Source organism: Bicyclus anynana, chromosome Z, assembly GCF_947172395.1.
Source record: "Bicyclus anynana chromosome Z, ilBicAnyn1.1, whole genome shotgun sequence".
NCBI classification, from domain to species: Eukaryota; Metazoa; Arthropoda; class Insecta; order Lepidoptera; family Nymphalidae; genus Bicyclus; species Bicyclus anynana.
In genome coordinates, this window is record NC_069110.1 from 8,282,189 (window position 1) to 8,310,120 (window position 27,932).

At 34.5% G+C, this 27,932-nt stretch overlaps 3 protein-coding genes across 4 annotated transcripts in view; 2 read left to right on the forward strand and 1 right to left on the reverse strand.

Moving 5' to 3' along the window:
• The window catches only part of LOC112051101 (uncharacterized), an 11,726-nt gene extending 1,482 nt beyond the window's left edge, over positions 1-10,244 (forward strand). The window contains exons 2-8 of the mRNA XM_024089626.2: positions 1,658-1,772; positions 1,948-2,118; positions 2,345-2,642; positions 4,850-5,050; positions 8,086-8,251; positions 9,039-9,166; positions 10,062-10,244. Coding sequence (XP_023945394.2) covers positions 1,658-1,772; positions 1,948-2,118; positions 2,345-2,642; positions 4,850-5,050; positions 8,086-8,251; positions 9,039-9,166; positions 10,062-10,188 — 1,206 coding nt within the window. The 3' untranslated portion in view covers positions 10,189-10,244. The remainder of the gene's footprint in view (positions 1-1,657; positions 1,773-1,947; positions 2,119-2,344; positions 2,643-4,849; positions 5,051-8,085; positions 8,252-9,038; positions 9,167-10,061) is intronic.
• An 866-nt stretch (positions 10,245-11,110) lies between these two features.
• LOC112042787 (ubiquinol-cytochrome c reductase iron-sulfur subunit-like) lies at positions 11,111-12,030 on the reverse strand. The gene has a single exon (XM_024081794.2). It carries the CDS (start codon positions 12,028-12,030, stop codon positions 11,194-11,196), a length of 837 nt encoding a protein of 278 aa, XP_023937562.2. The 3' UTR covers positions 11,111-11,193.
• Positions 12,031-13,322: 1,292 nt separating this feature from the next.
• On the forward strand, positions 13,323-27,802 carry LOC112051179 (uncharacterized). Of its 2 annotated transcripts, none has more exons than XM_052890778.1 (5): positions 13,323-13,342; positions 24,392-24,608; positions 25,144-25,287; positions 25,863-25,994; positions 26,619-27,802. In XM_052890778.1, exons 2-5 carry the CDS (start codon positions 24,393-24,395, stop codon positions 26,700-26,702), a joined length of 576 nt encoding a protein of 191 aa, XP_052746738.1. In that variant the 5' UTR covers positions 13,323-13,342; position 24,392; the 3' UTR covers positions 26,703-27,802. The 2 variants fall into 2 exon arrangements, with proteins under 2 accessions (XP_052746738.1, XP_023945508.1); XM_024089740.2 differs by lacking the exon at positions 13,323-13,342 and adding an exon at positions 14,335-14,493.
• The last annotated feature ends 130 nt before the right edge of the window (positions 27,803-27,932 follow it).

Genomic DNA, 27,932 nt, shown 5'->3' on the forward strand with positions numbered 1-27,932 from the left:
GGTTTTGCTAGCCTTTAATAAAAGGTAAGTTAAAATAAAGTTTTTCATATTATGTAAAACACACATACTTACCTTCTATTTGTATGAAAAACACCTGTTTGAAATTTGATAATTATCAGTTATCATAGTGTGTTATATAAGCATTTATTCCAATGATAATATTTATGATAAAGTTACTTATTTTAGTGAAAAATTATCAACACTGATTTTAAATAGCTAGATAGGTAGGTACAGTTATAAAGTCCGACACCTACTTTTACACAAATTAAAGTTATTTAAAAGCGCATTTGCGTGAAACTTGATATAAGTTCTGATAAGTTAATTTTGATAATTTAAAAGCGAAAGGTCACTCATAACGGAATATCTATAAATGAATATTTATAGATATTCTTATAGACGTACAAAGATAAAATTTGGCAAGGAGGAGGGTTATATCCGCTAAGGATGGATTTAGCGTCAGGCCTGTATTAAGGAGGAGCAGGGGCGTAGCTATCGCCGTATCAGTCGTATCATTGATTGGGGGCCCTCCGGACTACCTTCAGTATGAAAACAAAAATGAGTCAAATTTAATCTACAATCTCACTTAACGTGCTTCCTGGAGAAAAACTGCTAAAGAGATATTTAGGATTTGCCGCTCGTATATCGGGCCCCCCAACTAATTTTAATACAGGGCCCCTCCAAAGCAAGCTCCACTGCCAAAAGCGAATAAAGCAACGGGTGTCCACTTTTAAAATAAAGAGGAAAAATGTATCGAATATTTCTTAAAGTGTGAATATGTTACGTATATGACTGTCAGTATGTTGAATTTCATACAAACCTCTTTAGCTATTTTCACTTGTAATAGATAGAAAACTGGCTGACACGGCGAACTTTGCATCTCTTAAGAATTTTCCCGACAGCAGCTCCACTTAAGGCGTCCAATTGTGCTTTAAAACCGTCCAGGAACCCATTAAAATATACACATGAAATTTCATTCAAATCAGTCCAGCCGTTTAGCGGGAGTTAGATGACAAGAAAAAAATACATAGAAAAATAAATATATATATTAAGAATTTAATGCTGCGCGATGGTAAATTCAGTATGAAGAGTACGAGTAGGTACGTGGAGGGTTTGACAATGACCGAAAAATCTATTCATATTAGGACGTATACCAAACTAGTGTGCGCTGTGAAGCGTTATATTATGACTCGGAGGGTAGCGGCGACAACAATTGTGTCATGATGATAGCACTCTTGTGGTAGAGGAAACATCCCGAGCGAACCCTAGGACTTGTGACCATGGGTGCGCGTTAAATCAATCTTATCAGAATGCATTAACACTGATCTCCCTTGCCCGACATGTTCTCCATGCCCACACAAAACATTAAAGATCAATTACACTACAAAACATTCTCGGAATAAAACACTAAAAGCGATGAGCAGCACGTTGTTCAACAAAGAACTGAAACCATGTAACCATTCACCCTCTTATTTACACTATCGACGATTTCATAACGACTTTGTACAAATACCTCCTTTTTTAATAATATAATTTTGAATGTTAGCACCATCCGATTAAATAGGAATTTGTAACATAAATTCGTTATCATACAGACCATCTACTTGCACCGTCAATTACGTACATTTTCTGAACTTAGCCAATGTTTTATATATTATAGTGGTCGGAATGGTGGGTAACTACCTCAAGCTTGGAACCGTTATGGAGAAATCAACCCACATACATTATATCTCAGAGCGTGTTTATGTTGGCTGGAATTCTTACTTTAATTCATGGTATGTACTTTAACTTTGAATTTGAAGTTTAATATAATATATTACTATCTACTTCATGGCCAGGCCTTCCTCTATTCCTATAGGAAGGCCTGACTATATGGGTCCTTTACAATATTCAATGATGATGAAAATTCTGATAACGTTTTTATATCGTTGCCTAATATTTTGTTTACAGCATTCAGAAAAGGTGGTCGTTGGCCGTATTTTTGGTTAGTAACAGTACTGCACGGCCTATACGCTGATAACTTTTGGCATTTCGTCGTACCAGAATACGACAATTTCTGGCATTCGCAGACACCTATAATTTTATTGGGAAAACGTCTTCCACTTCATATTATATTTTTATGTAATGTATTTTTATTTCATTTAATTTAATCTTAGTTTTTACGCGACTATTTTCTTATAACTATATAATAACTTTTTTTTTGTTGTGTAATACGTCGTTTCAAATTACTTGCAGTAGTGTATATTTATTATTATTTAGATGGGTTTACCAACACATTAAAAGTTTTTTTTAATTGATATAAAACGTCTGAGAGTATATTTAGAATCGTAAGTGTTATTAATTTCAGACCCAGCATTCATATATCACGCGGCATATGCAGTAAGCAGATTAAACTTGCCGAAGTATTCTGAACCGTTCGCTGTCGGACTACTTACAGTACTAATAGACATACCGTACGATATAGTAGCGGTCAAATTTGTGCACTGGACATGGCACGACACCGACCCAAACGTCTATGACCGCCACTACTGGGTCCCTTGGAATTCTTATTATTTCCATTCAACCTTTGCCGCTAGTTTGTATTTCTTTTTCACCAGTGTTAGAAAATGGTTATCGCCCAACACACCCCAGTGGACAGCTGCCTCGTAAGTACCTATACGAATTTATTACGTAACTAAATATAGCCTATGACACTCACAAATAATGTGGCTTTCTAGTAAAAGAATTTTTAAAGTTGGATCAGTACATCCAAAGACACCCCATTACAACACTATAATTTTTACCTCTACGAGTATAGTAGTAGATATCTATACTTATAATAAATCTGTAGAGAGGTAAATTCTGTACATGAAATTTATTTCCAAAATAACTATCAGGGGGTGATTAGTGATCGATACTGATGCAAAAAATGCAATCAGTAAAATTTTTGTCTGTCTGTCTGTATGTTCTTTATAGAAACAAAAACTACTGGACGGATTTTAACGAAACTTGGTACAATTATTCAACATACTCCTGGGCAGGTTATAGTATTCTTTTCATTACGCTACAATCAATAGGAGCAGAGCAGTGAAGAGAAATGTTGAGAAAACGGGAGCAGTTACTCAATTTTTTAAGCTTCCGTCGCGTGTACAGCCTTAATGGTTAAAGCTACATAGAAATCATGTATGACGGAAATGTTTTCCTTAAAACTATCTATATAAAACAACATCATATATATGTCCATCTTTTATGGTTGACTCACAATAACACGTGTAACTCCCGATAGCTTAGCAGTTCGGAGCTTTCTAATTATATTTGTCAACTCTTATGTTTATAACACTCATCACTCATCCCTAATAAGAAAGTTAACATTATTACCTATAAAAAAAGAATCATAAAAATCGGTAAAGAAACACCAAAGTTATACATGAAATACGCTATGCCATCGCGCGTAAATACTAATTCATGGTTTTTTAAGGATTATTTTTGTGTAACGGTTGCCGCGCTCGACGCGACTCGCGGTGGGAGGAATAAATAAAGAAATGCAGCCTTAATGAGTAGGGTAGGGGTAGGGTAGGGTAGGGTAAGGTAGGGGTAGGGCAGGGGTAGGGTAGTGGTAGGGTAGGGGTAGGGTTGGGATAGAGTAGGGTACGATAGGGGTAGTTGAAAGTTTACAACGAATTTCACGCGGACGAAGTCGCGGGCGTCCGCTAGTAAGTAATATTTTTATTAAAGACTTTTTTTTTATTAAGAAAGAATACAATAAGGAACTTAAGCTAACATATCCTAATAACTATACAAATCATACCCACGTGGTATGGTGGCAAGAATACTGGCTGCATTTCCGCGCTGGGCTAGCTAGGCTAGCTAGCTGGGACAGCTAGGCTGATCCTTTGCGCAAAAAATGAGTCAGCCCTTCGGCCACCAGTCGTTAAGAATAAATAATGAATGAACGAATGAATAGTATATTTACATTTATAAAAGAAAGAAAAAAAAAAGTAATATTTTATTAGGAATGAATTATGTATACTTGCGCTATTCCTCGTCCCTGGTCATTGGATTTCTTTATCCCATAGGTTGCCTGGATGAGATTTTTATAACAATAATTGGCCGCGTTGCATTTTGTGTATTTTTCTTTTCTTTTCTTTGTTCTTGCTCTTCTTCATTTCTTTGTTCGTTTTCTTTAATTGTTTTTATTTTATTTGTGCAAGAAAGAGTAAATCTCTTCTAATAAAACTGTATCAGGTCAAATTCAGTACATTGAAGATATTTTGAAAATTCTACTTGGAGGGCATTATATAATCGATACTTAGTGGACCTCCCCTTACGGCTCGTGCCCTAAAAATACCTCGTATATAATGGGTTTTTAGCCCCTTGCATAACAATCTACTATTAAAAAATCACTTTGACAAATTCTGTAACAGAGCCAGAGATCAAATAATACGCTAAATATTTTAATGCTAAGAAGTCTTAACTATTCGTTATCAACCCATATACGGCTCACTGCTGAGCTCGAGTCTCCTCTCAGAATGAGAGGGGTTAGGCCAATAGTCCACCACGCTGGCCCAATGCGGATTGGCAGACTTCACACACGCAGAGAATTAAGAAATTCTCTGGTATGCAGGTTTCCTCACGATGTTTTCCTTCACCGATTGAGACACGTGATATTTAATTTCTTAAAATGCACACAACTGAAAAGTTGGAGGTGCATGTCCCGGACCGGATTCGAACCCACACCCTCCGAAATCGGAGGCAGAGGTCATATCCACTGGGCTATCACGCTTAACTATTTAAGGTGTATTAATTCTAAAAGCTTCTATTATGCATTCCCATTACATATCTATCTGTTCATATTTATATTGATTGTTTACAGGAAATGTGTAGAATGGAAATCTTTAATCATCGCGACAATTTTGGGAATGCCCTTTGGAGTGTTATTATTTGTTCCTATTTACCACCCGCTACATGACAACCTGAAGATACATTCGGAAGTCACCTTTTTCCTACTATTTTCTGTGTTCGCTGTATTCATAATCAACGGTCTTCTAACTGAGCGTGAAAAATGTAAAGATAGGTGAGTGATATATTTTTTTCTTGTTTAAATTGGCATTATTGAATTAAATTAAATAATTAAGCCTCAATAGCTTCACGGGAAAGTGGTCGGACTCGTCACCGAGAGGTCGTGGTTCGACCCCCGCCTGCTGGACCATTGTCATACGTAATACCTTTTTAAACTAATCGATTTATTTTAGTGTTACGTGCCTACACAATCGCCACATAAAGTGGTCCGAATTTAGCTACTCCACTGTACGCACACTTCTACAATTTTGTGTTTACTTACATTAAATATTTATGTAAGTATATATAGTAGTGGACTATAGGCCTAACCCCTCTCATTCTGAGAGGAGACTCGAGCTCAACCGTGAGCCGAATATGGGTTGATTATGATGATATATAGTTTTTACACTTCCTGAACACACAACTCGCTATTATAGACAATATCTAAGTATGTAGTACTTATTATTTGTTTACTACGCCACCTAATACGTAAGACCCCCAACACAGGGGTGCAACCACTTACTTGTCTTTGCTAAAACGCAGATTGCGCCAGGCCTTTGAAGACCTGCAATTTTCAAGCAATATTGAGTTTTGTTATGTTATAAAAGTTATGTCTAGAAATTATCTACATGTCATGGGTACCAGAGAGAGATTATTTATTTAGGTGTCATGAATTTGTTAAGATATAATTAAAAGCTGACCATATCTATTGTCACATAATAAATGATTATACAACAAAGATATATCGAACAATGTAGGTATCTAAAATATGACGTTAACACTTGCTCAAATAAACGAATAAATTGTAGTTCATAAAACGTTATACAACAACTCGGCAAATGAAAGTAAGTAAACACAAAATGACAAAAACATGTGTGCTATACACGACTAAACTAAAGTAAAACTTAATAAAAAAAAAATCTGATGAATTGAGAACCACCTCAGTTTTTTAAGTCGCTCTCTCTCTGTCTGTATTCTTTTAGTAAGATACCAGTAAGTATAGATACCTAAATTGAACTTTAGAGCAGAACATAGGATACTTTTTATTCTAGAAAAGACTAAGGTTCCCGCGGGATTTGTAAAAAAATACAATTTCACATGAACAAAGTCGCGGGCGTCCACTAGAACATAAATATATAATTTAAGTAAACACAATTTGTGCATGGTGCGCTCAGTGGAGTAAGTAAATTCGGGTAACTTTTTGTGGTGATTTTGTAGGCACGTAACAATTGTTGTCTAATAGTTTAAATTAAAGAAGAATATGAAGAAGTATTCTGTGAAGTTTATATCAATCTCAGACGAATTGGTTTGAGATATCAATGATCAATGGTGACGTCATGGTGATGTGGACATACAAATCCTTTGATTAAGTATCTCTCCAATCCAATATTAAATTAATTTACTCTTTGCTCCGATCTCTTTTTTATCTCTCAGTTTCAGACGAATAATTTTATCAACGAACAAATCCTTTGTTAGTCACTGTTTACGAGTTCATACTTATCATAGACAGAGAAGAAAATCGTTACCGTATTTGAATTACGATGTATATACAACAGAAATCTTTAAAGTAAATTATTTTATATTTAATCATGATTTATTTATTGCTCTATTAATCATTGGTTAAAAAATATGTAAGTTTTTTAGTGTGAACAAATCATCTTTGTGTCATCATAGACTCCACGCATGCTAAAAAGTTCTCCCAGGTTCTCCCATAAACGTGTATCATATAATCTGTACAAACGTCAAAGTAATCTATTTCATTCTGACAGTTACTTTTATGACATTTTTGTTTGTTTGTTTATTAATTATTTGCGATTTGTTTTTGTTGCTTTAATTTACGAGTACACTAAAATTATAGTCGTAAAGTAAATTTTTAGGAATAGTAACCACAGAAATGTATCTTCAAAATGGAAGATATCATTAGTTTATGTAAGTAAAATTTTGTGTCGTGTCATTAGACATGTTTTTATTATTCTGATTATGCATAGTTTTAGATTCCTCGACATAGTTTGGGCGAGCGCGAAAGTCGAGCCCTAGGTCTTGAAGAGGCAACAAGTACATAGAGACGAGGTTTCCTTTGAGACTCGTCTCTTGTGACAGTATAGGACCTAGATGAAGAGATACACATGACTCATAATAAACTACAGCCCTACTCGTTTATTTAGAAAGTATTGTTTGTTTAAAATGTTATTCAAAATATATTATAGTCAGGCAAGTTCGTTGATGACACTCCCATGATATGCGGGCGATGGGGGGATAGACTGCGCGTGTGTGAAATCATGAGTGCGGGGAAGTGAAGTGCAGCAGTCGTGAGTTTTTCATTCATTGCTACACGTCCCCCCGACCACGCGGACCATCAGAAGTGTTACTAACGAAGTTGCCAAGCAATAGGTGTGAAATGACTAGCGATTTATAACCTCATTTTTAATTTATAATTAGTTTGTTTGTAATCAGTACACATTGAGTAGGGATGTAGTATAGACTATAGAAATATATTATGTGAAAGTGTCTATGAAATAGATTCACGTGGAAAGCCATGTACTTTTATGATTGGACCTGTAAATCTAGTTTGCTCCCAAATAAGGCTTGCTAGATTTCCAGGAATTCATAGAATGCCCTGAAATTTCAAGTTGAGTCCCTTAATCAATAAATTAGGGAATAAATGAGAATATTTTTATTCTTTACATGTTAGCCCTTGACTGCAATCTCACCTGATGGTAAGTGATGAAGCGGGCAAACTTGTTAGGGGTGGTACGAAAATCCACACACATCAGCTTCAACACAATATCATACTGGAATGTTACGTTGACGCTTGACGGTACATCTTTGTTAATTGTTGGCTGAAGCATCCCACCAGCCAGACCTAGGTTAATTAAGAAAACCTCAATAGGCCCAGCCGGAATTGAATACAGGACCTCTGTCTTGTAAATCCACGGCACATACTTGTGCGCCATGTGTCAAAACAGAACATTTTTTTCTTTTTTAAAAAAAAAACAACATGTTAATACATTATCTAAAAAATAGTGCAATCAATATATGTTTTTCCCACAGGCTCACAGCCATAGACTATGTACTGATACTGCAACTGGCTCTCCACTACATAATCTACTGGGTGTTTGTGGTATTTTTTGACCCAGCCAAGGAAGTCTCAGTTGGTCTACATGAACCTGTTGGCCCATGCAATGAAGTAGCCTCCCTTATAACACCATTTGGACAGGTAATTTTTTTTTAACAAAAGGATATCAACCAAGTCTTTTATGTGTCCAATATTTTCCTTTGCCTTTCAATGAAGCTAAAACCTTAATGTAGGAACAACAGACAAAAAAAAACAATCCATCATCATCATTATCAGCTGATGGACATCCACTGTTGGACATAGGCCTCTTTCATGGATTTCGAAGCACATCAGTATCGAGCCAGCATCCAGTGGCAGTCACTGATCAGACATAGCTCAGTGAGTCGCGATGCTGAAGTGGCAATGCGCAAGCCACATAGTTCGAAGAGCAGATGGACGTTTTCGTTCCAAGGTGCTGGAATAGTGACGCCCCACTTGGTGGAACGAGGACAAGAACGTCATTTTACATCAAATGGCAGTGATTTTTTTGTTTTACGATCATTTTACATGATTATATCAACGAAAATACGTAAATAACGGTTTTTGGTTTAAATAATCTTACTAATTGCTACTGCCATTTCACGTAAAATGTAGATACTTATGTAATTTCGATGAAAATACGATGATAGATGGTTGCATAAACGAAAATATAATGAAAAACTATGTAGTGTCTCATTATTTGAATAGTACACCGAGATTCATAATAACTCTGCAGATCTGCTTCCAGAAAGAGTTGGCCTAACAAGGCAATAAAACGAAAATATAATGAAAAACTATGTAGTGTCTCATTATTTGAATAGTACACCGAGATTCATAATAACTCTGCAGATCTGCTTCCAGAAAGAGTTGGCCTAACAAGGCAATAAATTATTGACATTCTCCTTTGCAGACATTACACAAAAGGAAATATTTCTGCCCTAATGATTATGATGAGGGGTACTTCGACTTCCACTGTGTTGGTGGCACGAAGCCACAGAACGGTGCTGACTGGTACATAATTTGTGGAACACCATTTGTGTAAGTAATTTATGTATTTTATATGTTGGAATAAGGGATAAAATATAGATTATGGCACTCAAAAATAACGTGTCTTTCTTTTCGTAACAAAGTTTTCTAAATTGGTTCACAGAGACTATGTTTACAACCTCATACATTACCTATTTATATAACCCATCCGAATTAACTTGACACTTGGCTATCAAAAACACTTTGTGCCAGTTTTCCGCAAATGCCACTTCAACCAGAATTTTTTTGGGTAAAAAAGAGCCTTTATATTGCTTATTAATCTCATCTATCTTCTAGTGAAATCGTTGCAGCTGTTCTAGAAATTAGCACGGACAGTCAAACAGAGAGACAAAAATTTTTATAAAGTTTTTGTGTTTTAGGTTCATGCAAATAACTATAATCACTTGAGCAAAAGGGTTATTTACCAATCATAGACAGATTTTTCAATTTTATGTATTGACTAGCCGAGGCTCCGCGGTTTCATCCACGTAGTACCCTTTCCCGTGAGATTACGTAGACTACATTATAGCCTATGACACTTACAAATAACGTGGCTTTTTTGTGGTTAAAAGATTTAAAAAAAAATCAGTTCTGTAGATCCAAATATTGAAGACCCTGTAATACCACAAACTTTCGTCATTACCCATATTCGGCTCACTGCTGAGCTCAAGTCCCCTCTCAGAATGAGAGGGGTTAGGCCAATAGTGCGGATTGGCAGACTTTACACACGTATATTTAATTTCTTAAAATGCACACAACTGAAAAGTTGGAGGAGCATGCCCCAGACCGGATTCGAACTCACACCCTCCGAAATTGGCGGCATAGGTCATATCCACTGAGGTCTCACAGCTCCACAAACTTTATCTCTTTATAATATTAGATGTACTAATTGATGGATTTGTTACAGGAACCGCGCAGAGTACGTGGCAATCATCTCTGGTATACTTATTTTCGCAGCTGGCGTATTTGGCGGTATTTATTTTAGCAATTCTAAAACAACTCAGCCTGTGGCTAAGAAGTTTAAAACTAAATGATATTCTAAATAAATTGTAGTTATCAAACAATAAAAGTTCGAATTTTGATTACCTAATTTATTTTTCTTTTATATAAATAAACCCATACTTGTACTTTTTAAAAATAGCAGTTAATGGCTAGGTAGTTAGGTACTTAATCTATAGCTTCATAACACTCCAGATAATCCGTGGGTGCCGGGAGGGGGGTAGCCATGTTCCGCGCGCACTACTTCATACCCTCGCACTCCTTCATGGGAGTCATCAACGAACTTGCCAAGCTATAGTACAAGCCAATGAGCAAAAATAAAAAAATATTAATATTTCATCATTATCAACCCATATTCGGCCCATTGAGCACTAGTCTCCTCTCAGAACGAGAAGGGTTCGGCCTTAGTCCACCACGCTGGCCCCATACGGATTGGCAGACTTCACGCACGTAGAGATTTGAGAAAATTCACAGGTATGCAGGTTTCCTCGCGATGTTTTTCCTTCACCGTTTGAGACAAGTGATATTTAATTTCTTAAAAAGCACTTAACTGAAAAGTTGGAGGTGCATAGAACTTTCTATAGAGGCCTAGGCACAGTAAGTTCTCCGATTCCCCATAATATCTGGTAAAAAATATACATTTTATACTTGAAAAATTGAAGATCTGTACCTTAAAATCTGCTACTATCTGTTCTAAGTGTACAGACGACAGGAAGCGAGTTTGTATTATACTATGCAAAGAAGACATTTTTTATTGCATTTTTTAAAGTCTGACAGATATTATATTTATAGTTGGTATAGAAGGTAGTTAAATGAGATAAACAGAAACTAATTATTAATACAACAAGGGTGTAATTTTAATAACAATAAGATGATACCTAGGCAATTGTATTTTGAACAAACACCAAGACAGTTGGAATTCCATAAAATTCCCCACTCAGAGAATTGTGCACCAGACAAATCAAATATATTTTACATAAAATTTAAAACTCGTGCAAGAATTGAGTTGTTCTTTTGAAGACTTATACTCAAAATCGTTCCTAACCAACTAAAACTAGATTATCGGAAAGAAACTTATATGGTGGGACCTCTAAATTCAGAGGAGCTGGGCCTTTGCGTGTTCTACCGACGTTGTCGTAGTGACTGCCATGACATGGACAATAAAATCCACCAGCCCAATCTCCAGAGTTTGGAACTGGGACACAGCCCAAATGTGTACAGATACCAATGACAATAAGCCATTCGGGTTTTATTGGTGTACGCTGGTCTGGTGTCTCCGGGTCTCGGAGTGATGACAGGGGAGTGTTGGCCTCTGCTGCTATTTCACTCGGTGTTCTGTGCTTAACAAAAAGTGGTTTCCCACGCCATTTGTAAGACAAACATGAACCTGGTGCCACACTTGCTATGTCAATTTCTATTGTAGCCAGAGCGCGAACGTCGGCAGCCGCTGACATACTTGTCAGAAAATGTATAAATTCTGATTTAGCGCCGTACATGCCGCAGAGTAAGCCAATTAACCCAATCGCACTAGTGTAACCCTTCTTATCATCTCCGGAGTGCCAAGTAGTATTGTGAATATCTTTGTATTTATCCTTTCTATAATAGTCAAAATTTGGATGCTCTATATCGCGGTGCAGTTTTGGATAACCTTGTTGAAATCGAACTTGTGTCCATAAGACGAATTTAGAAAGGTTGTTTATTGAACTATGCTTACAGTGATATCTTGGTCGTTGATGAGATATTTTATCATAAGAAACTATCTTTTCCTTCGTTTTCTCAAAGAGGATATGTGGTTTTACATCGGAATCCAAACAACAGGAAATTCGCCAAATTCTTCGACTACATTTTGAAATATTACCACCATTGAGAATGTTCATTCTTTTTATTGGAATATTACTTGATCTTATTTTTCGTAATGAAATACTACTAAAGTAGATTTTTTATTATAAGTTATTGTCTTAATCCGAAGTAAAACTAGTAAGACAAGTAACACACTATAATATGTCAACTATATGACAACCAATTTATTCTTTATTTTATGTTTAACGGATTATTTATGTGTAAATAATCGATATAATCTATAATAATCAGGGATCCGTAGAACATTTTTTACAACTGATTAGAATCAATCATCAAGTTAATATTTTGTGTAGCTTCATCTCGATGAGACGATCAACTTTTTTATTTACGAAAATTCTTGATTCTGGTACTTAACTGAGTTACCAGGAAATGAAAATTTTTAAAGGTCCGAACGAGATAATGTACCACGCAATTTGAAGGACATTGTGGCTGTTAAGTTGTATACCTATTAATTAATCAACATTAAAAACATCTGGTTAGTAACAACTTTTGATAAACTACCCTCCTCCCAACTTGTACCAATAACGAGGTTACCTATTAAAAGTTGTTACTAACCAGCCGTATTTTTTTCTGTTTTTTATAAAACATCTAAAAATGCAAATAATCACGTAGACGGAGAACTCTGCTATCAGCTCTCTGTCAGTGGAAGATCCGTCCAAATTGGTCCTGTCGTTTCAGAGATTAACCGGAACACACAGATATAATATACTCGTATATACGTACCTATATTGTTTTATATTGTTGCCAATAGACTTTAATGAAACTTTCGTTTTTTCTTCTACAAAGTGAGTTTTTTCTGTTTTTAAGATGTGTAGGTACAACTTTGCCTAATACATTTTTTTTCAATGTGACGGTTAAAAGTGCATACAAAAACGTAAGGAAGTAATTAGTCCCGTTTTTTTGGACAAACCTTTCTTTGCAATAGAAATTTAAACTTGAAACCACTATGAAAATTAGTTAATTAGTTAAATAACTCACCTTCAAGTTTCACCAGTTTGTAATGACCAGTCATTCTATACTGGTTGTATTAATATTAATTAAATTATGCTAATATTAATTAAAATACCAAATTGTTAACAAAAACTTATAGAATCCCTATATCTGGCTCGCCACTATGTCTGGCTTCCATTTCTCTCACTCATACGGCAACAGGTTTAAGTTATTGAAGTGCAAACTTCTTATCACTTCTGTCTGTGCTTCTGTCAAGCGTTCCGAGACGCACACGTTTAACTTAGCTTTTAGCGTTTTCTGTTTTCTGTTTCGTGGTTTAAAAATTGGTGGTTTTAACATCTCCCCCTCCTTTCCTCGAGATCTCTGACAGGTACCTAGGTAGGTACTTGTACAACTATATTTATATAGAGTTAAGGACAAAGGATACAACGCAAATGGTATATATACCATAAAGTTATATAAAACTAATTTGAATGGTTTTGAAAAAATCCCTAGGGTGACCAATTATATTTTTTTTTTCGGATTTTTAAATTTTTCCATCTTGAATCAGTTTTTTGTGTTGCAGTCATTAAGGTTTTATAGATCTGATTTTTTGTTAAACATACCTGATTAAGTAACCAATAAATTTATTTGTTTTGTAGAGAAAGCTTAGAGTGCATTGCATTTTATGGATTATACGAAATGCATGCTGCTGTCGCCAAAAAAAACATTATAGACTGAGAGCCTGTAAAGCCAGACATTCCTCATTTTAGCAAGGCTGGAAGTTTGTGTGCCTGTTGTTCTATCATAGGTAAGTACCTACGGTAGCCAATTATGTAGTTTAGGCTGAGGTGGCTTTGGAAGGTAGCAGGTTTCAAAAGTCCAGACCTTTAACCGTCCAATTATAAAGTCCATTTTTTTATTATTTAGCTTCACGGCAACCCTTCGAAAGACACCGTTAATGATTTCAAAGATAACTTTAAGGGGCTCTAGCGAAGGGATGCCACAAAGCTATGGGGTTGACGACTGATAGTATGATTCCTCATTATATCCCGGAGAAAATATCAAAGATTTACGTTTTATACCTGGACAATTAGAGATCTGGAACCTTGAAAACTATCTTCGAAAGTCACCGCGGTCAATAATTGGCTAATTACCGATGGTAGAGGCATGGGCTGGCAAACTTTCAGCCTTTCTAAAATGAGGTAGATCTAACTATCACAGGATCTCTTTCCATTACGAAATGTGCAATATATTTGAGAATGATAATTTAAAATGCTCGTCCGAATAGTTACCAGAATAGTTTTGTAACATTTAGTTGAAAATTATGCGAGACCCTAACACACACCACATTCGTTGGTGCCAAGGCTCTCTGAGTGACGTAAGATGTGAAAGTCAAAGAGTACGTACATCGTGCTCAGGCGGGTTCGGCTAGTCGTTGGCCAACTTTACAGCTCTTTAGTGACTAACTTTAATTTGCACGTGCTAATTGTATTGTTTCGAAGAGTGCTTTTTAAATTTTAATTTGTTTGAAATATTTGGTGAATTAGGTGGGTTTTACCATAAATTATTTTTATTTAGCTAAGCGTTTACTACATTTATTATAATAATTGTTAATTTATAAGGCTAGCGCTAGTTTGTACGGAAACAAATTAAACTAACTTTAATTGGTGTCTCTATCAAATTAATAAATGTGAGCGGATTTTTTTGGTACGATTCCTTCGTAACGTTGAAACCTGGATAGAGCGACTTAACGCTCCTGAAACCTTTGCTTACTCAATTTAATGAAAATGACTCTTATTATGGAAACAAAACTCAGGTAGGTACATTCGTGCATGAAGTAGGGAATCCCATTTATGGGATGGATCAGCCAAATACCAAATCGCTGCTTTGGATTCGGTGGGATCAGCAGGCTTGAGGCTCATCGGTAACGAAAAGTTATCTAACGCACAATCATAAAAGTTCTAACGCCTGTCTGTCAGTTTTCTAAGATTTATTTCGGAGAGTCTAGCCAGAAACTTTTCCTTTTTCCAACTGCCAGACATCTCAGTAATCCTTACGTATTAGATGTTTTGTACTTGTAGATACAAAGCGTTTTGGCTCGTCGTTCCCGATTCGCACTGCGAAGTTATGGAATGTCCTTCCAGCTTCCATTTTATAGGTATATGCAATTCAAGAGTGAATTAACTTCTAGCTGAGCTCGAGGAGACACGAGCTCAGAAAATGAAAGAGAGGGAGCCAATAGTCCACCACCCTGGCCCAATGCGGATTGGGAGACTTCACAAATGCAGAGAATTAAGAAAATTCTCTGGTATGCAGGTTTCCTCACGATGTTTTTCCTTCACCGTTTGAGACACGTGATATATAATTTCTTAAAATGCACACAACTTAAAAGTTGGTGCATGTCCTGAACCGGGTTCGAACTTACTCCATCCGGAATCAGAGGTAGAGGTCCACTGGGCTATTACGGCTCTTATAATATTATGCATGATTGTTGCCAAACACTGGCGTAGATACACGTTTATACAATATAAAAAAGATCCTTTCCTTATATTTTAATAATTTTAACATTGCTTTGCCCCTTCTAAAAACTTTGAAAGTGAAAGACTGACGAGAAATATATTTTACTACTTATATGTATAACAATCCGGAGGTTGTAACTATATTGCATTGTATTTAATATTTGTACATTTGAGACAAATTACATTCGGACATTTCAATTTAATATAAAAGACCATCATATTATAAACGATGTATATAATCATTTTAATTCTATTAACATTAAATAATTGCCCGCTACCACCATGAAATACAGCCATAAATCAAGAAATAAAATTATAATAGGTATAACAAATGCACATACTAATGTCGAGAAACGTCGTATAAAACATGTGGATTCCCAAAAATAGCACGAAAGTGGAGCTGACATAGCAGATAACATGATCGTAAGGCACATTGCAAATAAAATCCAAATTCCAATCGTTAACTTGTTCTCCGATGCAGTAGTTGCACCCATAAATAAAAATGCATTAGCAACAATGAGCATTATAGATACTATTCCAATTGACAAAAGTACCACTTTTTTCACCTCATGATGCGTCGTATCCTTTGTACCAGATAATACAAAATGAATTAGTTTTTCGAATACACCGTACAAAATAATCAATATTATTCCTGCAGTCCCGCTGCCCATGCCAAATAAAGATATCAAATACGTTGCGTGTTTTAATGGAAAAATCCCGAAACATTTCGTCACTACTGGCATATCCATTTCCATTATTTACTTAATACTCATGTAATCAGTCAAAATAGTTATTTATAAGATAAATATCAGAAATGAAAAATAAATGTAGGTTCATTCTAAAATAATATGAAATTACATCATATAAATTTCAAACTTTGGATTTAAGAGATTGTAATATTACCGAAGGTTTGGATCATAGACAATAAATACACCTTTGACACCTATTATCTATGTATCTAAGCTATATACATTATTTATGATCAACATACAATGTACTCTATGGGATCAACGATTACAAATCCACAGTTTATATTCCAGTTTAAACGGAGTTTAATATAATTATGTACCGACTCGTAAATCTATGTGCAGTATCAACTGAACAGTTGAATAATAAAACAGTCGAAAAATAACTGTAGGTGCCAACAATTTTTAGGGTTCCGAACGTACGTAGTACAAAAACGGAACCCTTATAATACTTATTATACTCGTATCACTCGCGCACATTTTAATGCTGTTTTCTCCGAATTTACTAATCCAGTTGAAATTTGGTACACATATCAATTCTTGTGACCCAAACGCAGAGATGTACGTGAATAGGTGTAAATTGAATATGGAGGCCACTTATGGGTGGGGAAGGTGGAAAGTTGGAAAAAAAGTTTTGCAAAGTTCATCGTGTGATAAATCAAATGAATGGTCTTTAAAAATATTTTTTTTGATATTTAAAAAAAAAATAACTCTCAAGTTGTTAAAACAACTAGACTTGACCATGCCCTTTTTCTGAAACTCTAAAAGTTATTTTTTTATTTTTTGTAAAAATTGAAAAAAATAGTAACTATAAAACTCTGAAATTTTTGAATATGATGGTCAGTTTCGGGGGCAAGATGGAAAACACAATTTTTTTCAGAATACATCAAATGAAAAGAGGGTCTCTAATATATTTTTATTGTAATTTTAAAATAAATAGTTTCCAAGTTATTCAAGAAAATAGACTACCACTCCTCTTTTTTCCGAAACTACTAAACCTAAAATTTTGAAAAAAATAATTTATCTTTCGACTTCAAGATTTCCGAAAAACTATAGATCTCAGTCATTTTTGAATATGAAGGTCACTTTTGGGGGTAAGATGGAAAATTATAAAAAAAAAAAAACTGCATCGTGTGACGTATCGAATAAAATAGCTAGTTAAGATGATCTTAAATATATTTATAATTAAATATTTACTTACTTACAGGTAGATTACAGGATAACATATGCAAGTTCACGATCTTTAAATAACGTGGTAAATAATTCAATATTGTGCCTAGCAACTTTCATATTATTATAAAACCTATTCATCAAAACTTATGTTATATTAGAGTTAAGATATTAAAAATAAAATTATTTAAGGAAATAATTTTAGGTTTAGATAAATATTTAACGAAATAAATGAGCCTGAAAATTATATAATAAGGTAAAATTTCAGGTAATTTTTCAAAAACATGATAGATTAATATCGTTCAGAACCCTCGTCAAGCGAGTTCAACTCGCACTTGTCCGGGTTTTTCTTATTTAAACAGTAGTAATTGGCTTAATCCGACACAGAAAAATTGCAATAATGCACTGTAACTGCAACACAAGATTGCGACATGCATACATAGGTAGATTATTTACTCCTTATGCTAAACAAACAATCCCACGAGAAATCATAAACATATCAGTTTAAACTCGACCCAACACACTGAAAAATGCTAAAGTTTGCACTGTAACTGTAGGTAACTGATAACTGTCACAAAACGTTTGTGACAATAATCTGTTTTCATTTCTCATACTCGGAAAGTGTTGTTTTGATCTGCTTATTGGGTAGAAAATTCTGCTTCCCTTCCCTCCAAGAGGAAAGGAGGAGGAAAACTCATGTATATTATTTCCCACCTAAGAAAAGAACGAATTTTAAAAAAGAATTGCTGTCGGCTGTGAAGAGTTTTATGTAAAAAATAAACTAATTAAAAAAATGCTGTGGTCATGTGACTTTCAAAACAGCAAGATAAAAATAAAACTTAAAACTTTACAAGTTCTGAAAATTTAAAGATGAATTAAAATTTATTGAATTCGATTTTTGGCGGGAATCGAGAAGCGCGCTTTTAAAATTGAAAATTTTAATATAAAAGTTTTTTAGTAATATACGTGTGAAATAAAGTGTTCATATGTAAATTAAATCCAGCAAAATGCCGTCAGACAGTGATGGCGATGTCCACGAAAGGCTGGACAGAAAAAAACGTAAAGTTCAAAAGTCTGCTGAGGACGATAGTGTAAAATACAAACCCTATATAAAGGCAGGTTATAGCAGAGCCTACACGGATAATAGCACTAACGCGGAATTCCCAGTGTTTGTGGAAAGCAGTGAGGCGGAAATTAAATTGGGGAACAAAAACCCATTAGTTGTGTCCAAATACTTTAAACAAGTAAAAGGTATCTATGAGAGCAGGCGCATTAATGCTAACAAAATAATGTTAGTATTCAAACAAGCGACAGCAGCCAATGATTTTCTCAAACATGAATGCCTAACAGTTTACAATCTTCGTGCCTTCATCCCGGCATCTTCTGTGGAGAGGGTGGGGGTTGTCAGGTTTATTCCTAAAGAGTCCAGTAACCATGAACTATTTAATAAACTTTCTTCAGAGTGTGAGATTATTGGTGTAAGACGATTCATGAAAAAGGTTGTAGACGATGTTGTTCCTTTGTCAACTATTAGTGTAATTTTTGCAGGAACAACTTTACCACAATATATATATTTAGACAATTGGCGTTATAAGGTCTATACATATATTCCTCCGCTAATGCAATGTTTCAAGTGTATGAGATTTAATCACTATGGGAAAATATGCAAAAATATACAAGTCTGTTCACGCTGTGCTGGTGAACACCACTACAAAGCATGCACGGCTGATACATTGAAGTGCAGTAATTGTGGTGGAGCTCACTTAGCCATATCCAAAACTTGCCCTATAAAGGCAGCGAGATTAGAAAAAAATAAACAATCTTATGCTAAGGTAATTGAAATGAATAGTGTTAATTTTCCTACTCTCCCGAAGCCTCAACAAATACAGCAAAAATTCCACCAATCTAAACTAGACACACAAGAAAATTTAGATATTTCTTATTCAAATATCATTAATAATAAAAAAATATTATCAGCAATAATTAATACATTAGTTACTATAGGAAACTCAAATGACATTAAAAGCACAAGTAAAATTAAAGAAGCATTTTTGAAACATTTGAATAAAGTTTAATGGCTTCAAAGCTCATTATTGTTCAACATAACATTCAGAGTATTAATAATAAAAAACCCTTAGTAAAAACATTTTTAACACAGGAAAATATTGATATTTTATTATTAAATGAAACCTGGCTTAAAAACTCTAGTAATCTTGTAAAAATCCCAGGCTATAACTTTGTTGGAAAAAATGCAAAGAATGAACATGGTGGCGTAGGTATTTTATTAAGAAATACATTTAAATATAAACTTTTGAAAACAAAATTTTATGAAGATGTTCAATCCATAGCAATTTCTTTAGAAACCAATGTTGGTGACTTATCAATACTTTGTGTTTATTGTCCACCTAAAAATAAAAATAAATGTAAAATCAATAGACTTAAAAGTATCATCAGTGATATACCAAAGCCCTGTTTAGTAGCAGGAGACTTTAATGCACATCATATTTCTTTTGGTTGCCATAGTACAAATTCAAGGGGTAGAAGCCTATTTGATATTTTTGATGAACAGGATCTGTGCATATTAAATTCTGGTAGGTCTACTACACTTCAGAGACCATATGCAAATAGTTCTGCTGTTGACATAACTGGAGTGAGCCCAGTGCTCGCTCCGTTATGTGAATGGACAGTAGGTGTAGACACTTTGGGTAGTTACCACTATCCCACATTCACAAAAATTAACTTAATTCCATCTAAATATTCTGTCAATGATAAAGTAGAGAAATTTTTATATAATAAAGCAGATTGGGATAAATATTTTAAGAAATCCAAGGAGTATTTTGAGTATATCACATTTAATGAACTAGATCCTTTACAGTCATATGACAAATTTTGTGAAATTTTGAACATTTTAAAAAAAGAATGTATTCCGCTTGTTAAATTTGAGGGTCCAAGAACTATTAAAGCTCCCGCTCCTTGGTGGGATGAAAATTGTGCTGAAGCAGTTAAAAATTCCAAAGAGGCTTTACAATTATATAGGCGAGTAGGGTTAATGGTAAATTATATAAATTATAAAAAAATAGATGCACTTAAAAAAATAATCATTAAAAAAGCAAAGAAAGATAGTTGGAATAAACTTTGTTCATCATTTAATAGATACACTCCTATAACTTATATATGGAATTATATGAAAAGATTTAAACGAATAAATACCCAACCAAAACTTAAAAATGATGTATGGATTCCAAATTTCATCTCAAAACTTAAACAGAATAATAATAACACAAACTTAATCAACTCTGTTTTTGAATACAACAATGACAATGAGAATTCCATGTGGCTACTAAATCCATTCACCTATGCAGAATTCAATATAGCACTTCAATCAAGAAAGGAATCTGCACCAGGATTAGATGACATTCCTTATATAATGTTTAAAAAGTTACATAAATCAGGTCAAATAGCTTTACTTAATATTTTTAACAAGTTATGGCTTTCTCAATGTATTCCAGAGAGTTGGAAGATTCAATGTATAATACCAATTTTGAAACAAGATAAACCTGAAGACGATTGCAATTCTTACAGACCTATATCACTGACTTCTTGCATAGGGAAATTGTTTGAAGTAATGCTTAAACTAAGATTGGACTATTTTGTAGAAACTAATAATTTATTACCAGGTTTTCAATATGGTTTCCGTAGAGGTAAAAGCGCAGCAGAGAGTATAACTTCATTTATGTATGATATGAAGAATTGTCAATTGTCTAGATCCACAGCAGTATGTATATTTTTGGATATAGAGGGGGCTTATGATAATGTGGACTTAAACCAGCTCATCAATTGTCTTTATGAAATTGGTATCCCTGGAAAAATGTTAAAATGGCTTTCAAATTTTTTTAATAATAGACAGTTTTATGTTAAGTACAATAATATACTCCATGGGATAAACCAAACTAGTAAAGGTCTTATGCAAGGTTCAGCATTGTCACCAATTTTGTATAATTTATACACCTCACAAATTGAAAATTTTTTATTAGGAGATGTTAAAATTTTACAATTTGCGGATGACTTGTTAATGTATAGTGTAAATAGAAATATAGAAATAGCTAAAAATACTATTAATTCTGCACTGTTCCAGTTGCAGTTTTATTATAAAAAATTGTTAAAATTAAATATCAATACTTCCAAAAGTTCATGTATGATTTTTGGCAGCCCAGTGGGGAATAACATCAAATATAATGGTACAGATATTCCATTTGTAAATCAAAAGAAATTTTTGGGTGTAATTATCGATAATAAATTAAAATTTGACAGACATATTAATTATATTAGCAAAAATGCGTTAAAAGGCATTAATTTATTGAGATGTTTGACTGGAACGTTTTGGGGCTCTGATCCTAAAGTCCTATCTCTATTATATAAAAGCATGGTCAGAAGTCACTTTGATTATAGTTTTCTTGCATATATGCAAGCCAATTCCACATTATTAAAAAAACTTGATGTTATTCAAAACATTGGCTTGCGCATAATAAGTGGGGCTATGCGCTCTACACCTGTTAATTCAATGGAAGTAGAGACTTGTATTCCTCCTTTAATTGTAAGACGCATATATTTAGCTGAAAGATTTTGTTTGAAAGCTCTATCGTCGAGCTCTTCAATAGTGAACAAACTTTTGCTTACAAATAGTCTACTAACTGTAACTAAATCTACAACTGAATCTTTACAAGCGACCGCAAATTCACTTTTGGCAGGTAAACAACCTACCATATCTATTATTATGACATATATGCATAATATTGCCACTAACATAAATGTTAGTAACGCCTGGCCCATGTACTCTTGCTCCTTTGAGAGCTTGATTATGAAAAACAAAATTCATTTGTTGAATATTACGTCAAACATAGACTTCCTTATGTTTATTGATAAAAATTGTAAATATTATTATAAGTTATATACAGATGGATCTAAAAATCAGCACTTTGTAAGTGCTGCTTTCTATGATCCACAAAAAAAATGTAGTAAAGCGTTTAAGTTAAATTCTCGATGTAGTATTTTTACTGCGGAATCTTTTGCAATTTTAAAAGCAATTTCTTATATAAAAGAGGAAATTTTACATAGTGTAAATAATTGTATTATAGTAACAGATTCAAAAAGTGTTCTTTTAGCTATTAACAATTTCAATTTTAGTTATAAGTCTTCATACATTATTTTTCAAATTAAAAATGTATTACTAGACATAAGAAAAACTGGAATGAACGTAGAATTTGTCTGGGTACCCTCCCACAGAGGTATAGCGGGCAATGAACTGGTTGATTCTGTAGCAAGACAAGGATTGTTTAATGAAGATTGTTCAGACAATATCAAAACTCGATTTACAGACTTTTATCATGAAGTGAAGAAGAGACAGAAGTTGCTTTGGCATGAACTTTGGAAAGAAACTAGTAAAAGTAAAGGATGTTGGTACGCAGAGATACAAAATGAAATACCGGTGCAGCCATGGTATTACAAAATGAGTTGGGATTCAAGAAAATTCATATCAATAATAAACCGACTAAGGTTTGGTCACTGTTTAGTGCCAAGCCATTTATTCAAATTAAAAATTTATAAAGATAACAAATGCATGTACTGTAAAAAAGACGACGCAGATATCAATCACATAATTTTCAAGTGTTCAGCTTTTGGTATACAGAGAATAATATTAGCAAGTTCGATAGAGTTAGTAAAGGAAGAAAACGAAATTAAGTGTGATCCCCGCCACATTAAGGAATTGTTGAGGAACCATTTATTTTATAAGCCTGTTTTAGATTTCATTAGTAACACAATAGAAAAATTGTAAAATACAGTAGTAAATTTATATTTAGACGACGACTATGACGATAATTTTAAGTGCTATGTATTATTTTTAAGTAAAATTGTAATATTTAAAGCAGGGCCTATAAGGACTTGTATCCAAGGCCGTAAAATAAATTAAAAAAAAAAAAAAAAAAACAAAACAGCAAACAGCAACACGGAGCGTGAACTTAGCGCAAACTTCTTTAATCGGAATAAGCCGCAACATTACGCGGCAAGTTCCATATTTAAAATTTAAAAAGTCTTCATAAGTTGGCGGGATACTAATCTATTAAGTATCTGTGACGGAATTCATTTAGGTATTATTCTTTTAAACTAAAATTTGAATATTAAAAAACTTAAAAAAAAAATTAAACTGACTTCAAAATCACAAACTAAAAAGCTAAAAATAACATCGCATGTGCTACCTTCTGATCACTTTGAAGGCGGTGCTAAGCCTGTGACGTATTAAATTAATTATTTTATTAATTAAGGATTTCTGAAAAAGAAATACTGTCTTTAAATCACTGTGTTGGCAGTAGGAACCCCATTCAAAGTGTTCAGAAGGTACCACAGTGTTATGCAGTGCGGTTTCTGTATGTAGTCTTGTCAACACTTTGAAGTTATGGAAATACTCCGCACCCTGTAGGTATATACTGTACTCCAACTATTCAGTTGTGTGTATTTTAAGAAATTAAATATCACGTGTCTCAAACGGTGGAGGAAAACATCGTGAGGAAACCTGCATACCAGAGAATTTTCTTAATTCTCTGCGTGTGTGTAGTCTGCCAATCCGCATTGGGCCAGCGTGGTGGACTATTGACCTAACCCCTCTCATTGTGAGAGGAGACTCGAGCTCAGCAGTGAGCCGAATATGGGTTGATAATGATGAATGTGGATCTGTGTCTGGTATATTTCCGGTAGTGTTTACGTACCATCCCATGGTCCTCTAGACTATGATTGATCGTATGTAGACTGGGCGTCGTTTGAGACACGTGTATGCTAATACATTTACCTACCTATGCCTTATTAATAGTTGTTCAAACGAACAAACTTATTAGCTCTACAACAGAAAACATATGCACAAGTATGGCTCTATATATATTAGAAGGTATAGATGGTTAAAATAAAGTTGAATGGACCATGTACCTATTAAATAATATCTATTTTATATTATTTTCCAGAATGATACGCACACTCTTCGTGCTTATTAGCGTTGTGAAGGTATTTACATTACCTGTAGACGACCCAATTCGCATTGACTTACCAGTGTACGATCCACCACAATCTGATACAACTGGCACTTTGGCTCAATCTACGCCACAAGAGAATTCTGAACATGAAAGCAACGAAAGGCCAGTGACAATTGTCTTGGGCAGCAAAGTAAATTCTAATTCACTGGTACGTATCAAAGTCGTAAAGTTACGAGTAGATATAAACATGTTAGATAAGTATCACTGTGAAACTCATTATTAGGTAATAATCGATTAATCATTTCTATACTAATGATATACTTACTTCCAATCGTTTCTAGAATCGATGATATCATAGATGCACTATGAAAGTTATATTTTGTAATAATAATAACGGAATCAATGTTGAGTCAACTATTATTGTTCCGATAGTTGTTTCAGTCTCTCAGATGGTCTTATAGCGAAAAGCTTCGACCAACACCTTAAGCTTTCGCTTAACCGTTGGATCAAGAGTCGGATACAGAAGACAGTGATTCTTGAGACGGCCTGTATTGTGAGGAGTTTCCTCACTCTGGAGCACTGACCACCGGTTGCTTGGGCACTCAAAGTTCCCGCAGCGGGAGGGTTAATGTTTTTTTTATAAGTTTTTAATAGTGTTTTGTATATTTTGTTTGTATAACATAGTTAAATATTTTAAAAAAAGGAGAAATAAATAAATGAAAGTAATAAAGGAATCATTACAGATAGGCTCCGTAAACTATGGAAGTGGTCTTTTTTCGCCGACGGTAACAAAACTGGATGGTGCTTTATTGGAAACAGAAGGAATTGCCAGTAAGGCGTTATCTGTAAAAGAAAATGTGCAAAACGCGGTAGCTGGGATCTTCCAGGTAACAACTTTTTTCGCCAGTATGGACTACTTGATTACCAAGCATTTATTATCTACTCCCTACAAAAGGCTCATGTCCATCACCTGATTTTATGATGATGATTTGATGCAATTGAGCATACGGGAATGTAGGTACTAGATAACTAAAGAATACACAACTACGGACTTTTAATCGTAATTATATGCAGTAAAACACAGAACTGCCGTGTATAGCGCTAATTTGACTAATTTTGATGAGCTTTACACCCCAATAAAAAAAAAATATTTTTTTAAATATTTATGGAGATATGAGTATACCAACTAGACTGTATTTCAAAAAAAATCATACCTAGTTTATAAAAGCATAAAACTGTAATTTGAGTTACAGTATTTTGGCTTTACTTATTTCGCGAAACAATAATTACAGTGTTATCGCTAGCCAATAGTTTTTGAGCCATCAAATAGAGCATTTTAGCCTGCGGAAGGCCTGCGCCGGGTGGGTGTTGAAGTTCCTACGTTCAGTGGCCGAGCCCGTTCGGCAATGCGTGTGAGTGGACGCTACAGCTGAAATCATTATCAATGATTTATTTTTGACAGCCACAGCCGATAGTGGATACAATCAAGGAAGAAGAAAAATACGGAAACAGTGGCGATAAATTCCGTGATACGGGACGAGCTATTGTCAATGGCGCCGAAGGAATATCTAACTTTGTGAATTCAATTCTCGAAGTAAGTAGAAAATATAATTAGGTATGACATTTTTTTTTATAATAATGCCTTCAAGATAAGTTATTTTATATTAATTTATTATGAAACACGGCTAAAACAAAGGTACATGATACAACGTCGGAGTATGCCCGACAAGTTTCGGGGCTCTTAGTCATGAGCTGGCCGCAGCTCGCAGCGCGCGTTGAGAGAGGGGTTGAGGGGTGGGGAGTGAAATTTCGGTTACACTCTCCGATGGTTCGTGAACGTCATTTTCCCGTCTTCTTGTAGACAAACCGAACTAACACGATCTTGCTCCAAATCTATTATTTGCGACAACGAATGTAAAACGGTTTCCACGGCAGCACCCAGGCATGATCACGATTAAAATTCGGATGACGACTAACTTCTATTGCTGCATGGTCACGATTAAAATTCGAATGACCACAAATTTCTATTACTTCATGATCACGATTAAAATTCGGATGACGACTAATTTCTATTACTTCATGATCACTATTAAAATTCGGATGACGACTAATTTCTATTGCTTCAAGTACCTACCTATCTTTCTACCTTCTACCATATTTAGTGTGTTCAATATAAATGTTAATTTGTATTAATTAAGCTACATGTTTTTTTTGACAGGTTCCGAGCAGAATATTTAGATCAATAACTCGAGCAGCTAGTGAGAAATTGAACAACTTGGGCAGCAAACTAGTAGGATTATAAAATGTATATTAATTAACTAAGTTGAATTTAAGGATACTAATGAAATATACAAGAAATATTCTTTATGATTAAGACAATAAGTTACTTAGATATTAAGCTAAGATATGGATTGTGTGCATAACCGGACCAGAAATATAAAAAAAATCTGGATTGGGGGAAACAAAATGTTTTAGCAATCTTTGCTCAGTATGTGTATGCTCACGAAAATAAAAAATACATGTGCGTCTCGGGACGTTCGACGGAAGTGGAATTCATAGACATTGTAGGGGCACCCCCAGGGGAACATTCAGCCGCTGAGTGTCGGTCAGGCTATACTTACGCATTGTCCGTTAGGTCCATCCAACAATGTTGACGAACTAGTCGATTGTTAGAATGAATAGATGAATAAATAAATAAATAATAATATATACTTATGCAATACACATATCACCTGCAGCAGGTGCCCCTGACCTATATAAAAAACTTCATCTTTTTTATTAATTGATTATGAAACACGGCTAAAACTCACGTGATATTACGTCGGAGTATGCCCGACTAGTTTCGAACCCATACGGGGCCCTTAGTCATGAGCTGGTTCTTGCATCGCGGCACGATCCAAAATGATGTTTGGAGTTGACGTGAGTTTTAGCCGTGTTTCATAATCAATTAATATGAATAACACTCACGATAGTTTAAATTCATCTTTTTAGTTTTAACAGACTCTTGAATTATCTTACTGAAAACTTTATCTTTTTAATTAATAACGGAATTAGTATGCAATTTTCGATTTCCAATTATTTTTTATAAGTTAGTTGACTATTACTCTCTAAATATTATTCTATTGCTACTTAGCTGTTATAGTTTTCCTTGTAATTTCATTCTATACTCATCTATCGTGAATCTTTTTACTTATCCATAAATAATCGTTTAGCCGGTGGGATCACATGACTAACAAAAATTAGCTCCCTAATTAAAATTATATTGGTAGAAGACCCTTCACAGCTTTCAAAGACTTATCCCACACTATGAAATAAACGAGTAAAAAAAAATTCATCCCTACTTTACATGCAGGGGAGGTAGCCTAAAAAATATATTTTTCAAGATTTTATTTTACCAGATTGTTTACATTTTTAGCATACATACTTATCCTAATTTAGATCTTTCTAGTAGTGATAGTCTCTGCTCTAAACCGCGGACGGACAGACGGACAGACAGACAGACGGGACATGTAGAAACTATAAGGGTTCCCTG